The sequence below is a fragment of the Callospermophilus lateralis genome, chromosome 7 (genome assembly GCF_048772815.1).
Source record: "Callospermophilus lateralis isolate mCalLat2 chromosome 7, mCalLat2.hap1, whole genome shotgun sequence".
NCBI lineage: Eukaryota > Metazoa > Chordata > Mammalia > Rodentia > Sciuridae > Callospermophilus > Callospermophilus lateralis.
The window spans coordinates 58,062,544-58,081,272 of NC_135311.1; the positions used below are offsets into that span (position 1 = coordinate 58,062,544).

The window sequence follows — 18,729 nt, forward strand, 5'->3', positions numbered from 1 at the left end:
GCCCAAATGCACTAAAGTAGTAAAATGTAATAAATTTTGGTAATTGAAGAAAAGGCACTTTTGTAGAACTGTGAGTGGAAGAAACAGGATAAAGTCAGAATATATCAAACCAAATCAATAAAAATGCTTTTGAGGCATCAGTAACATCCAGAGCGCTGTTCTAAAGACTCTTGCAACAAAAAGTTGAGCTATGCAAACTCCAATGTGGTGAATTAGAAAACCCTTTGATGGGATAACAGAAGATACATAATATGGGACATTAAAGACACAAGACTAATAGTGGCCCTAAGAATAAGAGGGTTCATCTAGGCATGACTCGGGCCAAGGAGTAGAGGACAAATTTCAGTTGGGTTAATCAAACACACAAAAATAGAGAGGCAACAAATGGCTTATAACTAGAGTTTGGGAAATATATCATTTTATATTCAGATGATGGGATACAATAAATTCTACCTATATGCTGTTTTTTGTTGTTGTTGTTTGGGGGAGAACTGGAGATTGAACCCAGGGGCACCTAACCACTGAGCCATATCCCCAGCCCTTTTCAGTTTTTATTTTGAGACAGGGTCTCAGTAAGTTGCTTAAGGCCTCACTAAGTTGCTGAGACAGGCCTCGAACTTGTGATCCCTCTGTCTCAGTCTCCTGAATTGCTGGAATTACAGAAATGTTCCACCTCACTTGGCTGATAGTAGGCTATTAAACAAAAACATGTTATAAATCCATGCACAAGCAGGTTTCAATATATATTAGTAGGTGTATGACTGGGAGAAAGCAGAAAGAAGAGGGAGGGGAAAAAAGGGGAGAACTTAGAAGCTATACAGCAATATATATATTAACAGAAGTTATTCCAGATGCTGGGACTGCTGTTGATTTTCATATTTTTCTATGTGACTTTTTGCATTCTCCAAATATTCTTAAACAAACATATATTATTTCATAATCAGAAAAAATGTGAAATCTGTTAGAGTCAACATTGTCCGTGATATGTTCAGAGATAGGAAATCATGGTGATAGAAGAGTTGAATGGGGCAGAAGACTTCAGATTACATTTGATCATTTTTCCTTAACTCATCAAGGTTGCACAGTTAAATAAAAAAATATGCAAAAATACATCAGAACCAATGAAAATAAGACTGTCCCAATGCAAGTATGGGATGCTAACATAAAGGAAAACTAAGCAACCATTAACAGAATTCAGAACTTACAAATAAATGTGCAATCAGCATGTACAAAAATCTCTCTAAAAACTATTTCATATAAACAGGAGTTTTTTAAGCAGACATATTTCAATATGACGGGCGCATGTACTTTCAATTTCACTGACGCGGCCATGTGCTCTGGCATTTTTCATATTCACCCTCCCAACTCACCACAACCCACTTCTTTTACCTACTACATAATTTAGCATTCCATTTCTTCAGCTTAAAATGCACCCTTTTGTAGAGTGGGAAAGATCTGCATGAATTTTCAAAGGCTCACGATTCCAGTGAGTGTAATGTGTGGTGTCACAAAAATACGTTTCGATATCTGGCAAAGGAGGAAAATTACAGGCGGAAATTTAGCAACATCTAAGATTTCAGTAGAAGGATTTAAATTACTATGAATCATTCAAACATTCCTAAAACCTCAATAAAACTGACTATCCAAAGTGTTTTATATTCACTCTGAAAAAAAAGGGGGGGATGGGGGAAGAAAATACACAGACACAGACAATACTTTTAAAATTTACATTTGGACATGAATAACTAAAGAAAATAAGCGTGTGAGAAGCAGCAAAGAAGCAATTAACCAAAAAGAGCTGCATTTAACCTTTTGTGGAAGATGCTTTTCAGGAGAAATGGATCATCAAAATTTGTTCTTTCTAAACAGAGGTCTCACCTCCACAATCACTCTCTGTCTCTCTTATCCTCTACCGCCTCCAACATTTGGATACATGCCCATTATCTTAGTCTTTTAAATAATGAAAACACAACTTTTCATTTTTCCTTCAAGATATCAGTACAAAAGGGAAATTATCTGTATGACAAATTTCTGCTTTTTAAATCACATTTAGTACTGTTCCTATAGCTACCATAGTGAAATGCACACACACAAAACCAAGAAAACCTTGAGTTGCTTTCAGGCTGAGATCTGAATGTGCAAAATAGAGAAAAAAAAGCTCTGTATATTGTGAGAATTCATTGTATTTTATCCTTATTCCAAAACAATACATCCATTGTAAGGAAAGCCATTTCAGTAACTTTACTGAAATGAGTGGATTAGAACAGTGTTAGCATGAGATTGGAATTTATTGCCAAAATGATTTACAAATTAAGTGTAAGTTTTCCTGTTGTTACTCTTGGTTTATTATAAGCATTTGTTACAGACCAAATTGTGTTCCCTTAGAATTCATGTTTAAGTCCTATAATCAACTGTACCTCGGAATGTAACCTTATTTGGAAATAAGGTCTTTATAGATGTGATTAAGTTAAAATGAGGTCTCATTAAAGTGGTCTGTAGTTATTTTTATATCTGGTATCTTTGCAAAAAGGGGAAATTTGGACACAGAAACATGTTCAGAGGAAAGAGAATACAAAGAAAACCAGGGAGAAGACAGCTGTCTTCATACCAGCCAAGCTGAGAGGCCTAGAACAGATAGGAGGAAGCAACCCTGCCAACATCCTGATCTTGGACTTCCATTCTCCAGAATTGCAAGTCAATTAATTTCTGTTGTTTAAGATACTCTGTCTCTGGTACTTTGTTACAGCAGCCCTAGCAAACTAAAATAGCATATCTGCAGCTAGAGTTGTGCACAATAAAAACCTGAAGTTGGAGGTAAGGGTAGAAAGGAAGAGAGATACCACACCTCAAATATTTTATCTTTGCTCTAATCATTCATTTATTTTTAAAGACTAATAACAACTCTAGTAATTTCTGGAAAAGGGTTATTGCCACCCCTGCTTTATGCTATTAGATGTTTCCAAAGTTTTACTCCTGAAATAATTAAAACACAGCTGAAATTTAAAATAAATGACATTTAGTCGATATCTGAACACTCGAGAGATAAACATCTAATGAAACCGGTTAAAAGGTGAGATATGACCTCTACCAGAGATGTTCTTCCTTAACATCCCTCACTAAAATGCTACTCAGGAACATCTCATAAATATAACATGAATTACTCTGATAATACTAAATTGCATCCACCATCTGTGCACAAACAGCTATTTTCTTTTTACAAGTAGAAGGGGGAAAAAAATCAATGTGAGAAGTGTGATAAATCAGAATACTGGCATGAAAAGGCCATGCAAATAAAATTGCTGATGCACAAGAAACATGCACACCAAGAGACATCTGGTAAAACAGCAACTTAAAGTGGAAGGAGTTTGAGAAACCATGTTGTGAAGAGGGACACTCATCTTGATAGGCCTAAATTTAGACCTACCAGCTGTGTTTTGGTTTACAAATCCTTCCAATCTGCCTGCTTATAATAATAATAATAAATGAGAAAGGCCTTCTGTGGAACACTGCTGAAAATGTGATTGGGGGAAAAGCCAGCCTGTCATGTTCTATAAAGGGGCATACAACACTCTAATCTTGTTTGACATCATTTCCATTGCCATGTAGCAGAGACACCCCTGCATGCACATACCACAGTTCCTTTATCCATTCGTCTGTTTCTTATTTCTTCAACTTTTTAACCGTGCCAACTCAAATACACATGTGCTTTCTTTGGTTTCATGCACTACGGAGCCACGCTCTGACCAAAGAAATTTTGCACATGATTTTTCCTTCTGACAAAATAAATTAATTAAATAAAATAAAAACTGTCACGCTATGGTTTGACTATGCTTCGTCCCCACCATAAGTCATGTTGACATTTAAATGCCAATATAATAGTATTGAGTGGTGGTGGGTCCTTTAAAACGTGATTAGGTCATGGAGGCACTGCCCACACGAAAGGATTTGTGTAATTATCTCAGGACTAGGTTACTTCTCTCCATAGCAGGTTGTTGTAAAGCAGGTCAGCTCCCCGTATCCTGTTCTTTCTTTGAACATGCCCTCTTGTCCTGCCCCTCTCCACTATGAGTCAAAGCATCAAAAAGGTCTTTGCCAGATATGGTCACTCAGTGTTGGATTTTCCAGCCTCCAGAACCATGAATCAAAATAAATCTCTTCTCTTTATAAATTGGCCAGTAATAATTGGTATCCTACAATAGCAACAGAAAACAAAGTAAGGAATGATCTCTTTAATTAAAAAAAAAAAAAAAAAAAAAAAAAGAGCTAACCTGAATCCAAGCTTAGATTATGTACCAGTTGTGTGAACTTGGCCAAGTCACTTTTCCGAGTTTCGGTTTCACACTTTCAACTCCTTAGAAAGGTCATCCTTCACCTTGGATTAAGGAGGATTGCAATGAGCACAAAAATGAGTAATGAAAGTTATGTGCACAATGCCTGCTTAAAAGCTTTATGTGAATTATGTTGACCTCACCACAATCTTAGGGAATATAGTTTCCCCTTTTTCCTTTTCTTTATTCTTCATCCCCCTGTCTCTTGATACTACCAATTAAATCCAGGGCACTTTGCCCTGAGCTACATTTCCAGCCCTTTTTATTTTTTTTTAATTTTTATTTTGAGACAGGGTCTTATTGCCTTGGCAAAGCTCACCTCAAAATTGAGATCCTCCTATCTCAGCCTCCTGAGTAGCTTAAATTACAGGTGTTTACTTTCACACTTAGCATTATTCTCCCTTCTTAACTAGATAGAAATACTGTTGGCAAGAACTCTTTTGACTCCTGGTTTTCTGATGAGGAAATAAGTTAAATTACATTTTCAAATTCTAACTGCTATTAAGTGGAGAAACGAGGATTTGACCTTCTAATCTAAACCAGGATTTGACCTTCTAACTCTCTTATATCAAAATATGATACTGATCCCTGGGAGTCATCAATGAATTTACTCTTTTCAGTTAGTCATGAAATTAAATATTACTCTAAAGCAAGTAAATAAATGTTTATGATTGATATATACCTATATAGCACACAAAATCTGAGGAAGTACAAGTACATTCAAGGCAGCACTGTTGGAAACTAGAAAAAAAGTTCTAGAAACAAAAGAATGGATATATAAATTGTGGAATATGCATACAAGGGTATGTGTGCTACACAGCAATGAAAATTAACTACAACCTCGTGCAATGACAGGGAGTAATCTCATGAACTAAGTATTAGGAGAAAAGAATAGTAAATCATAAAAGATTTCACACAGGAGTGTATAGTTTTTTAAAGTCCTAAAACATGCAAAGTCCAAAAGAACACAAATCTTTAAAATATACTGCTTCAAGATATATACAATAACAAATCAATGGCAAATATGGATTTCAGACTACTCAGGGTTTTTCATTTTGTTTTGGGGGGGTTTTTTAAAACTAAATAGAATCATTTGGGGAGGTAGTATAGTTATGTTAAAATATTTGAATGTTCTATTTCTTCTGCTGGGGATTGGTTCATGAATGTCAATTTTATTCTTCTATTACCAGGAGTCTGCAAACATTATCTGTAAGGGACAAGATAAACAGCAAATATCTGGGGCTTCCTGGGCCATATGATCTCTCTTAAAATTTCTCAACTTGGTCACTGTGGTGTGACAACAGTCAGGACAATATATAAAAGAATGGGTGTGGGGCTGGGTGGGTTGGCCCAAGCCTGTAATCCCAGAGCCTCTGGAGGCTGAGATAAAAGGATCTCAAGTTCAAACCAGCCTCAGCAACTTAGTGAGACTCTTAGTGAAACTGGTCTCAAAAGACTTTAGAAAAGGGGGTAGGGATGTGGTTCAAGTAAATTGGCCCTGGACTAAATTCCTGGTACCTAAAATAAAATTAAAAAGGATGAGTGTGGCTATATTGTATTAAAATGTTTAAAATGTTGTTTACAAAATATAAGTCCAACCATATTTGGTCCACAGGCTGCTTGCCCTTGCTTTACATTATAGATATTCTATAAAGAACAATAAAATATGTATACAGATATTTATATACTTTTATATGCATCAGAATATTCCATAAGAATTATTTTTAAAGTTTTTAAAAAGTATGTTTAAGTAGGACAATAATAATAATTTTCTTCTTGTTTGCAGTACTGGGTACTGATCCCAGGGATACTCTACCACTGAGTTACCCCCTCAGCCCTTTTTTACTTGGTACGGAGTCTCCCCTAAGTTGTCCCTCAAACTTGCAATCCTCTTGCCTCAGTCTCAAGTAGCTAGAGTCATAGGTATGTACCAACACACCAGCAATGATATGGTCTTGATTACGTAAAAGTATGCATTAATTTTCTTTGCCCAGGTTTCTCATGGAACTTAGAAATAAAAGTAAAGTCCTTTTAATGCCTGGAAAATTGGCAGAAGGTAAATTTCAAACTTTCAGCATTTGCATTTCTGTTAAGGGTTTTTCTTTCTTTGTTTCTTTCTTTCTTAACACTTAGACACACATGAGCACACAAACACACACATTCAGAAATCAGGGCTGGCGATGTGGCTCAAGCAGTAGTACGCTCGTCTGGCATGCGTGTGAGCTAGATTCGATCCTCAGCACCACATACAAACAAAGATGTTGTGTCCGCCGAGAACTAAAAAATAAATATTAATAAACTCTCTCTCTCTCTCTCTCTCTCTCTCTCTCTCTCTGTCTCTCTCTTTAAAAAAAAAAGAAATCAATGTTTTTATTCACCTCAATAAAGACTACTGCACATATAAGCAAAGACAAAGAACAACTAAAAGGTTAGGGGGGTAGGGCTGAAAGTTATATTAGGGTCCCTCACTAAGTGTGTATTCAAACACACCGATGCACTCACACGTGTGCCTCAACAGTTAGTCACATTGCTGCCAATCAAAGATCCTTCAAACCATGAATGCTGAGTCTACCAAGGACAGAAGGTGTATGGAACCTTCCTTAAAGCAAGCCCAAAGTACTGGATACACACAGGAAATGTAGAATCAGCCAACAGTGGATCCAGAGACAACAGACTGGAGCAGAATGAGCCAGGAAAAAATATTATAACCAGAATTGCTAAGGAGGTTGAAGGCTTATGCTGTCCACAGACAACACAACAGACTCAACCCAGGAGTGTGTCCAGAAAGGGTTCCTAAGGGGCGCAGCCAGCCAGCTGTGCACTTACTAGGTGTGGCTAAAATCAATCCTGGCCTGCATTAAACTAAAAGTAGTCCCTTCAACTAAAAGGTGGCTTTTATAGACATTCCCCAGGAAAAGGTTGAACTGTGTCAATATCTATCTCCAGTAACAAATGTACTAGGCATTCCTGAAGAGTCTTAATGTGTACTTACACATTTCACACACGTATTAGAAAAACCAGTTTGGAATTAAAAGAGATGCACCAAATACTCTTATCCCCGGGTAATTCTAAATTGACAAGCAGATAGTACAGGCAATGACTCACTCAAGAAGGAATTATACACATACATATAAGAAGCAATTACCAGAATTTTGGCATTACTCTCAAAAATGGAAAAACAGGCTCTAATTACTTCAATGAAAAGTAAGAATCCTCCTAAATTTTGTCCCAATGGTGCCTTCTCTGACTACCTGAAAGGATTTTTTTATATATATTTTCTGCATGTATCTAAGAAGTTGTAATATATAGCTCCATCAGGATAATCTGTATAGTACCACAATGTTTTGCCTTAAACAAATACAAGCCCTATAAAGATAGAAACAAGTATATGTTTGTGATTCTCTGAAGATCTCATTATGAATCAAAGTGGGTGTTTACCTAAGTCAAAATCATTCATCTTACTCAACGTGTAAGTAAATACTCAGTTTCCTAAGCACTAGCAACTGTGCCTTCACAACAGTTAATATGTCCATTAATTTATTTAATCCTCTGAACAACCTGATGAAAGTAAGTATGATTTTATCATCCATATTTTATAATAAAATAAGCTTCTGGCTTAGGGATTCTAATAATCTTTACAAAGTCACGTATCTCTTAATTTCATTGAGTTAAACACATGCACAAAGCACCTAAAATAATAATTTTATTTTCTTTAGCAAATGTTCACTAAAGGCCAGCTATGTCAAAGGCCCTGGGCAGGGAACAAAACCATGGTCAAGTATGGCAGGGGTCCTGTTTTTGTGAAGCTTATATTTTCAGTTGGGTGAAAAGAATATTACATTTTGCATATGGGTATCCCCCCCAAAGCTTCTGTGTTAATGAAGGAAGTGAAATAATTAGATTATGAGGGAGATAACTTCATCAGTGGATTAATTTATTTGATGGGTTAAGAATTTGAATGGATTACTGCATGGAAACTACAGGCAGGTGAGGCATGACTGGAGGAAGTGGGTCACTAGGGCATGTCTTAGGCATTATGAATTTTGATCTCCAGTTTCAGCGTTCTCTCTGCTTCCTGGCTACCATGAGGTGAGCAGCTTCCTTCTGCCATGAAGCTTCACCTCATCTCAGGCCCAGAGTGATGGAGTCAGCCAATCATGAATTGGCATCTCAGAAACTGTGAACCAAAATGAACTTTTCCTCTTCTAAATTGTTCATGTCAGGTATTATAGTCACAGGATGAAAAGCTAACACAAAGGAGGTACAGACAAGAAACAAATCAACACCTCAATAAATAAGATAATTCCAGATAAAAACAAGATTAGAGACTAAGCATTGATATTATAAGGGAGTAAGTTCCAGAGCAGGAAGAATGCTGTTGGTAGCTACATTCAGGGAGGTTTTCAGGAGGTAAGGTGAGAAGCAGCCAGCTATGTAAAATACTGAGGGATGAGAAGTCTAGTCCAAGGCCAGCAAGCCCCATGGCAGAAAAGGGTTGAAATACTCAAGAACAAAAAAAGGACATGCCAGACTCCAACATGGGCTTTGATGAGGGAATAACCAACAAAGCTTAATTGTCACATTTACTAAGTCAGAATTTCACGTATTCATGTCTTTATTTTGTATGTCTTTAAAACAGTGAGGGAAGAACTCCATGATGAATATCGTACCTGAAAATCCAAAAGAAGACATTTCTTGTCCAGCTAGAGCTTGCTCAGCATCTCTATGGTCTCATTCACCTATTTATTAGCATTAGTCTATTAGAGGTTACTCATCATAACTAATGCAATTCTGCTTATCTCAATCACGCTTGGATAATCTCTTAACTAATGGAAAATTTCCTTTTTTATGTTTAACGCTCTATTAAAAATTTGGTTTTCTTTATGCTGAAAGGTCTAACAAGTAATTTGCCTATAACTTGGCCACAAAACCATTGTTGGAGGTAGCATGATTATTCTTCCTTTGAGAGGATTATACCTGCTGGCTAATGGCTGGGCAATTTTCAGTGCTTCCCCTACTCCAATAGGTTTGGCCAGTGACTTGCTCTAGACAATGCACACATCTGGGCAGAAGATGTGAGAGCTGCTGCCTCTTTCCACCAGCACATGCATTCTTTTCTCTCTGCCAAGGAATGGTGTCCCAGTTAGAAGTCACTCCTTAGTCTGGCTCCTGAAATGCACATGACTAAGGGGAACAAACTCAAAGTCTACAACAGAATCACAGCTGAGTTCCCTAAAAGGTATACAATTAAGAAGCAAATCTTTATTGTAGGTAAGCCACTAGATCTTCAGGTGTTATACTACAGCATAACTTAGAGCTCATGAAGGTAATATTCAATGTTCAAATAGGTTAAAAAGATTTCTCAGAAACAGTAGAATAGAACAAATTTGGGATTTTTTTCTTCCGATTTTCAACATTCATACAACAAGAATTTACCATGTATTTTTGTCACACACAGTACGGTTTTCAATTTAATTCTAAACAGACTTGTTATTCTTCATATTTCATTTTTAATGAAGCTATTTTTCATTTTTAAACAAGAACTCTTGAGGATGGGGACACAGCTCAGTGGTAGAGCAACTGCCTAGCATGTGCAAGGCCCCAGGTTCAATCCCCAATATTAAAAACAACAAGAAGAACTCTTTCTTCTTATACCAAAAAATTTTAAATTATGATAAGAATTACAACAAAAGTGATCCTCAAAAATGTAATGCTAACTAAAGGAAAGCAGACATTAAGGATGCATATTAAATAATTCTATTTATATGAAATGACGTGAGGAAGAAAATCTAAGTAGATTGATGAAAAATAGCAAATGGGTATCTATGGTTGGGTGGGAAAACAGGAATTAATTGTAGAAGGCAATGATGGATCTTATTATGGAGATGAGAATGTTTTAAAACAGGCTTATAGGGATGGCTGTACAACTCGATTAGCTTACTTGAAAAAAAACTCATTCACCCAAACAGATGGATTTTATGCTAGGTAAAATATGCCTCCACAAAGTTATCTTCAAAAAGAAACAAAGAGAAAACATGCCACATAAAATATTTCTCAAAGTAAAAATAGTAATAGTAAAATTATTTGTTTTAATTTTAAAAACTACTGGCTTCACCATTTAAGTGGACTTTCATGATTTTATGTCAGTATTTGCTAGTGATTTTCATTGTACTTTTTACCAATACTATAGGTAACTGTCATGAAGTATGATTGATATATACAATTCCAGAGTTAATCAAACATTCCATTTAAAATAAATAAAACTTTTTAATCACATAATTCTTCACTTACTTATAAGGAAAACCTTAAAAATATATATGTGAGGTGGTTAACTGTGAATATTTAAGTTTTATTTCTTCTTTAGAAAGTATGGAATGGAAATAAATAAGCACATGAATGAAATTAATTTTGAGCACCATAATTTCATTAACTACCAAATGTGTTTCTTTTACTAGGTTTTTATAAAACTATAGAAGGCTATTAGTTAAGAGTTGTGTTTGGATCCTCAAAGATATAAACATGAAACTCCACTTTGAAAGCTCATAGGATAAAATATTATATGTAGAGTACATTAAATTTAAATCTGGAGTGTTTTGACCTCATTTTCCCAAAATATTCATAATAATTTCCTCCACGGCCCCTAATAAACATAAAAAACAAATAAAACACCATTGTTTTTGCAGGAAAGCACTGTAGTTCCCTTTCTGCACCTGCATTTCCAACCTTTTGATCTAGTCTATGAGCTGCCTAATACCAATTCATTCCTATCCTGCCAGAGTTGGTTTCTGTGGCTTGGAACCAAGTCCTGAGTCAGGTGCTATTAGCTTAAAGCAATTTATTTTTCTAAGTAAAAGACATTCCTGAATGATTTCCCTGGGTTTTACATGTTTTGTGTTTGTTTCTTCTCATACAAACTAAGCAGGAGATCTTGTCCAGAGAGCTGTGCACCATCCAGCAATAATATCCCTCACCACTGATTAAGAATTTAATTCTGTTCAGTATAGTATCCTGCTAGGAAAGACCAATACAATACAAACTAAATTTTCTGAAAGATCATCAACAAATTACTATTATAATTGGATCTATAAAATCTAAAAAAAAAAAAAGCCAGAGGCCATGTCATTCATTAATGTAAGTATGTGATTAATATGCAATCTAAATATCCCATAATTATGTAATGTGCCCACACTCCTACCTTCAAGAAGTTTAGTCTATTGGAACTAGACAATCATGGTTTTACCAAGAGAAATAAACATCTATTTAAAAGGCAAAATGTATTAAGTATTATATGATATTCAAACATTATTCTGGAAAGCACAGAATGGAAAGAAATTAATTCTATCTGGGGAGGGAAGAAGGCTTTTAAGGAAAAGACAGTTTTACACTAGGCCATAAAAATCAGAAAGGATTTCATTTTGTTGAACCAGCAATAATTATAAAAGTAAACAAATACAGAATAAGCTCACGAAGTGGCAAGCAAATCAAACTAGATCAGAACTTCTGGACCAATGCTGGGCAAAATGTAAGATGAAAATAAACCGCCCACCAGGGAATCCTGCTCAGACACTGATTCTGATTTACTGGGTCTGGAGTGAGTTCTGAAACTGCATTCTAATGAGCTCCTAAGTAACACAGTTGATTCATGGTACACTCTGTAATGAGCGAGGCTCTAGAAGAGGGAAAGAGACTAGTGAGGGAAAAGGAAGAAGAGCCAGGGTGTGGTCTGATCACCAAGAGCCTTGAAGAGCAATCTAAGTAGAGCTCTGAAAGCACATGGGATAGACCAGAGAGAGGCAAGATATGAGGAGGAGAATGAAGACCATGAGGCCATATTAATGGTTCTCAGAGGTAACCATATAAGTGGTCTGATTGCAGCTGTAGGCATTTGTAAAGACGGCACCAATTCCAGAGACATCAAGAAGGTAAAACTGATGGAACATTTCATATATATGGGCAGACACGGAGAGTCAGTGAGTAGGATGAATAAAAGGTAAACGTTAAGCATTTTATCCTTGGTATCTAAGGAATTATGACATCATTAACAGAAAATTAAATGGAAAGGACAACAGGATTGGGACGGGAAATATTAGGAATTGGGAAATGGTGGAATAGAGTTCAGTTTGGGAATTAAGTTGAAGGGATAAGTAGGATCATCCAATTAAGATTTTCCACTGCTCTTGCAGTTAAATTTAGTAATCTAAAATTCCACTGTAACTACTTCTTAATTATGGAAAAGGACAGTCAACCATCACATCATCTTCTCCTCTGGGACAATTAGTCATCCAGCTTGTATTAGTCATTTTTAGTGACAATTTTTTTCATTTTGGAAATTTCAGTTAGAAAACTTCTCTTTGATTTGAAACTTCTCCCTATACTTTTTACCCAGTAGGCTGAGAGTTCAGCCCAGTGGTAGAGCTCCTGCCTAGAATGCGCAAGACCATGGGTTCCATCCCCAGCCCTGGGGAAAAAGATTTTTAACCCAGTGGTCTTAGTTTTCCCTTCTGCCTTTCAAAAACTACAAACATTTAATCCACCTCAATCACAATGACTCCTCATAAAGAGTCGTTAAAAGAATTAATACAAGTCTTTTCTAAGCTAAACCACTTTGGTTCTTCCCCAGACTTTCTTCAAAGGCCATGGTACCAAAACCAGAGAAATCCTTTATTTTTCTTCATGGATAGGAAATGTGTGACAAAATGGTTACTCTTTCTGTGGCAATGGAAGGCACTGCTAATGGATTCAAGATCCTCCCAGATAACATCTCAGGTTCCATCTAGACACAATGTTCCAAAGAATCAATAAGGAAGCATTGGCATCCCAAGATGAGTTATTTCTTTGCTATTTCTGACAAACTCTCAACTCCCCTTTTCAAAACAGAGGGTGGAATGGATCTTTAGAAGTCGCATGGACAGGTTAGATTAGAGTACAATTAATACACCATGTGACCTTGAAAACAATAGTGTTTGTTTAGATCCAATATCATGTATTTATACATGTTAATTTTTCATGTACTAAAAAACCACAAGGAATATTTAAACATAATATGATCATGACCCTATGAAGGGTCTTCTCAAACTCATTCTGAATTTTCCTTATGTTTTAATTTTTATCATTGATCACATATGCTAATTCAAAGAGAAAATCTGAGGATTTTTTTTATCTTTTCTCTATTTCATTTAGAAAGAAATATAAGAGTACTTAATACTAAGAGAACTATAATAGCAGTGAGTGGAATTTCCATTAGAGGTATAATATAAATAGTCCTAGCTCAGCCTTATTTTGTTTGATTGGTTTCTCCCCCAACCATTTTAAACCATCAAAATGGTAAAAGCCACTGAGCCAGAATCAAGACGTAAATTTCAGGGAAAAGGGAACACATCTGGTAAGTCATTCAATCCTCATATTTACTGTTTATCCTCATTTTACAAATGATAAATATGAGGCATTTGCATGAAATAATTTGCCTAAAAAAAATAAAGCTAACAAGCAGTGGAGCCAGGATTTCAAATATTGGCAATATAGCTACAGAATCTCTGCTCCTAACCACTAAGCTTATATCTTTGTTATATTTTTATTTACAACGAGTTAACAGATTTCTTCTTCAGAAGTTAACATTTATCCCAATTAAATTTCAGTCCTCCCTCTGAACCCACTATTCTAAATTACAAAAAGATTTAGAAGGCTGACTATGTTATACAGACAACTAGCTATTGTTATAGTTATCACTGCTATGTAGCAAACCATCCCTAAACATAGTGGTAGAAAACAACTTCAGTGTTTTATATTTTATTACAATTCCTGGTTTTCTGAATTCTGCCAGTAGCACACAGCAGAAATGACTCGTTTCTTCTTTACCACATGTGAGGCCTCAACTGTGAGGATTTGATGGCTGAGGGTACCTGGATGCTGGGGGCTGTAATCATGAACATCTGCCAGACTTCAAGTTAATGACAGACGGGGACTAGGACTTTGGATGGGGCTGCTGGTAGAGCATTTACACATGATCTCAACGTAACTTCGCAGCACGGAGGGCTTAGGTTGCATTTATCACGTGGCAGCTTCAGAAAGCAGTGTCCTCCTGAACAAAGTGAATTCTCTGTTTTCTTTTAGGATCTAGGCTTAGAAGCTGCACAACATCACTGCCAGCAGAACTTATAGAAACAGTTAAATTCCACCCCCAAAGGCTCCACCCCACCCCAGATTCAAGGAGAGAAGCACAGATCCTACCTCTTGATAGAAGGGAAGGAGGTCACATTACAGGAGAGCATGTGGCCATCCCTTTGCTATAGTGTCCTAAACCAGTTATGCTTTGTTTTAACCATCGGCCTCCACTCATCCAGGAGTCTGACCCCTGAGGAAGATATATCTTTAGCAGCTCAACTAGTGCAGGGCACAGACAGGAGGAAGGAGGGCAGGAGGAGAGAAGCTCAGAGAACATGCTGCCTATTCCCTCAAGGCTTCAACACCACATCTCTCTATAAATACGGTTCTTGCAGAAGTGGCCTCTTCCCTACAACTCTAAATCCTGCTGAGTTCCAGCAACAGTATTTCCATTCTTTGTCCCTTTAGAGCTAGGGGTCCTAATGGCTTTTTGTTACTACAAGACTGTAAGTGTCTCAATAACCCTTATTTGTTCTCAACTCTGCCCACAACTCTTAAGTAGACCCAAACCTCATTTACGTTCTCTCATTGGAGAGAATTCTGTTCATCAGAGTTGATGACCGATACAGGGATGTCATAGAAATGAAACACTGAGAAATCAAATGTGAAAAGTTAATCTGTAGGTTTCTCATATCTTCTTTAAAGTACTTGATAGAATTTTTGAATAACATAATTATGTCCCTCTACCAGTATGGTTTGGATCTACGGTCAAATAAGATATGAGCTTTTCCTCCAAGGGTTCACATGTCCAATAGTGGTAGGTGGTGGTGAATCATTAAGAGTTGGCCCAAGTAGGAGGTTCTTAGGACACTAGGGGTACTATCCTCAAAAGGGATTAAGTGTTTTCATGGGACACTGAGTTAGGTCTTGCAAGAAGGCTGTTATTAAAGAACAAAACTGGACATTCTTCAGCCTCTCTGGCTTCCTTCTTCCCTCCCCCATAAGACTTTCAAAGCTGGGCTAATGCCAGAAACCTTCCCTTGAACTTCTAGAAATGTTATAGTAATGGGAAAACTGAATGTCCCAATAATGATAACCTACCATTCTTTCAAAAGTATCCGTTTCTGTGAAAATGTGAATTATTTTCAAAAACCTTGCTCAAAGAGTCTGATTTACCAGAATAATCTTAAATTTTACATTATTCTTATAAAATGTTAGCCTCTATTGAGACCTCTTTCTTTTCAATGTATTTATTAAAAACACTAAATTCACTTTATGGCTTAGTTGGGGATTGGAATTAAGCCTACTAGTCTATTCCTTTCAACACTCCCACTCCTCATGCTAGGGATCAACCTCAGGGCCTCACACATGCTAGACAAGTGTTCTACCACTGAGCTATATTCACAAACAATCTAAGTGAACAGGGTGACTACAGATGTGATTGCAGCCAGTCTTAAGATATTAAAAGGCAATGATAGTCTGCTTCATAAGTAATTGGGAGATACTATCCTAGGGTAGGCTAGACAATGACAAGACAACTCTGCAGAGAAGTAGGTTAACAGAGGATTAGTTTAAAGAGTAAGAAAAATGTCAGAAACTTTTTTAAATTTGCTTGTCTAATTATAACTAGTGTTTAAATTTTTAACTTTATGAAATATAATACAGTGGCTAATTTCAAATTTTTCCAAATATGGATTCTTTTTAGACTTTAACCAATATTATATCTTTACTTTTATCTATATGGCCAGTTTCTATAAGAAGTGGTTGTCTAAGTGCTCAGCAAATGCAATTATACAACCCTAATAAACAGTGGATCCAGGTGCAGAGAACTAAAGGTTACACAATTTATAAGGATACCTTATTTTATTTATTTTTGTTCTGGGGATTAAACCCAGGAGCACTTTAACACTGATCCTTTATTTACTTATTTATTTAGAGACAGAGTCTCACTTAAGTTGCTGAGGCTGGCCTCCAACTTCAATTCTCCTTTCTTCATCCTCCCAAGTCCCTGAGATTACAAGCATACACCACCATACTCAGCTTGGAAAGATACCTTAATAAGAAAATACAAAATCACTAATAAAAATTATGAGGAAAAATACATTTTTATTTAGAATGAGAAAAAAATCTCAAAAAATAATTGGAGCCATGGATATATTTTCTGAGAGTGCATCAGATAATTTACCAGGAATGATTCCTTTAAAATGCTTCAGGTTGCAACCTGTCAATTCCTTCCCACCCAATATCTACAACGTCAGCCATTCCCTATATTCCCACAGGCCTTGCAAATGAACAGCTCTGCATCTTAAATTTCATCAGTTTCACCTTAGATCCACATCTGACAATAGTGCTCCAATAAAACTGGTCCTGAAAAGCTGGCTGGAATCCTGAGAATCTGGGGAAAGAGATACTACCTGACAAGTTTTAAAACAGTTCCAGATGATTCTGATACACAGTTGCCAATCCCAACATTCCCCTTCCCAATATTGGAAATTAAACAATGTATAAGCATAGACTAATATTCATAGACTTAAAAAGCAATGTAAAAAAGGAAGGTTAAAAATAAATCAACCAACTGGCCAATTGTCATTGATTTGAACATAAAGTATGGAGTAATATAAAAAGGCAATATTAACCTTTTACAACTAAACATAATTCCGTTGTTTTGCAATTTAAATAGAAAAGAGCACAAAACTGTGACTGTGTCCGAATATCTAGAATGCAACTGGGCCTACAATTCCATTTAACATCAAGAAAAAACTGAGTTTTTCATATTCCTCTTTGGAGCCAGACTATGCTGGTTCACTTTCTGGCTACTGTTCTCTCTTCCAGAATAAAGACAATGGTTAAGTAGGTTAGTTGCTTTAACTAACCATCTCAGGATAACAATTATCTATTGCTTCTCAGTCATTAGTACATTGTTCTGATCTGAACTCAAGTCTTCTATTAGCAACTTGAGAAACCAGAATGGCTTTCAATCACTCTAAAAGAAAGTTATTTTTCTTTTCCAAAACCTTTAAGAAATATCAAGTACTAGTCTACACGCACCAAAAGTCTACCACTAACCCCCACAAGACTTTCCTCCAATTACAAGTTAGGAAAAGCCTTGAGTCCTACAATTTCCTCCAGCGGGAAGAGGAAGGGGAAAACGAAAGCTGCCGGCTGTAGGTTGGGATGGCAGTAGTTGACTCTGAAATACCCTTAGCACCGCAGTTGAGGAGCTTCCTCTTAAGACACACGACCGTTTTCTCCGGTTGAGATATCCTCGCACCTACTCCCACTGGATTCCAGACTCAGTTTGGGTGTCACTCAACCCTCAAATCCAAAAACAACACCACTAAATAAAAAATAATTTCCCTAAACTCAGGTGATCTCCCTCCCCGAGTTCAGAGCTGGCCGCGCCCGAAAAGCAGCTGGCAGGAGCGGGGACAGTTTCAGGCTACCAGCCTCCTGGGTTCAGACAACTGTCTGGAGGAGATGTCCGTGGCAGACAAAGATCAAAAAGCTGGGGTGGGGATCACAACTTTGTTCAGACTCCGTGAAGCCAAGGCCCTACCCAGTGGAAGGTCAAAGTGCAGAAGAGGGAGCGGCTACGGTTCGGAACCCCGCCAGGGCGCAGCCCTGAGAGCCGGGACCGCTGCAGCTGGGGTCCGGCGGTTTAAGGAGACCTCCCCCACCTCCAGCTCCGAGGCTCTGCCGGGAGAGGCAGGCGCGTTCCAGGTGGCCGCCGGATCAACGGTGGCAACTCCCAGAGTAGCTTTGGAACTTTCCCGGGACGCGCCGCCCCCGCGCCCTCACCTTACTGAACACCTCCAGGTCGTCCTCGTCCTCCTCCAAATCGAGCACGTCGGCCTGCAGCAAGGTGGAGGATCCGCTGCTGCCCGCGAAGGGGGCGCAGCCCCCAGGGCTCTCCGCGCCCCCGCCCCCGGACGGGAGGTCCGAGGAGCGCGCCTGAGATGCCCGGTGCTCGCCCTCCATCCCGAGAGTGCGCGCCCGACGGGCCGCCGCCGCCAGCCCGGCTCCCCCGAGCGTGCCCATTGGCTCCCGCGCATCCTGCGCCTCCCCGGCCGGCCCCGCTCCAGCCCCTCTCCCGCTGCGCAGACGCGGAACTGCCGGGACGGGCGCGGGGCCGGGAAGGGCCGCCGCGGCCTGGGGTGCATCTCCACCTGGCCTGGGGTCGCCTGGAGGAGCGAGAGTGGGGGGCCCGGAACCCGGCGAGGGGGGGAGAAGGCCGGCTGCCCGCTGAAGAAGGGGGACTGGAGAGTTGCGTGCGGGCACTGACGCAGCTCAGGGACCGCGG

General features: G+C 38.2%; 1 protein-coding gene across 1 annotated transcript in view; it reads right to left on the minus strand.

Moving 5' to 3' along the window:
* Positions 1–18,407, minus strand: part of Snx7 (sorting nexin 7) — an 88,293-nt gene extending 69,886 nt beyond the window's left edge. The window contains exon 1 of the mRNA XM_076861788.1: positions 18,228–18,407. Coding sequence (XP_076717903.1) covers positions 18,228–18,407 — 180 coding nt within the window. The remainder of the gene's footprint in view (positions 1–18,227) is intronic.
* Between the last annotated feature and the right edge of the window lie 322 nt (positions 18,408–18,729).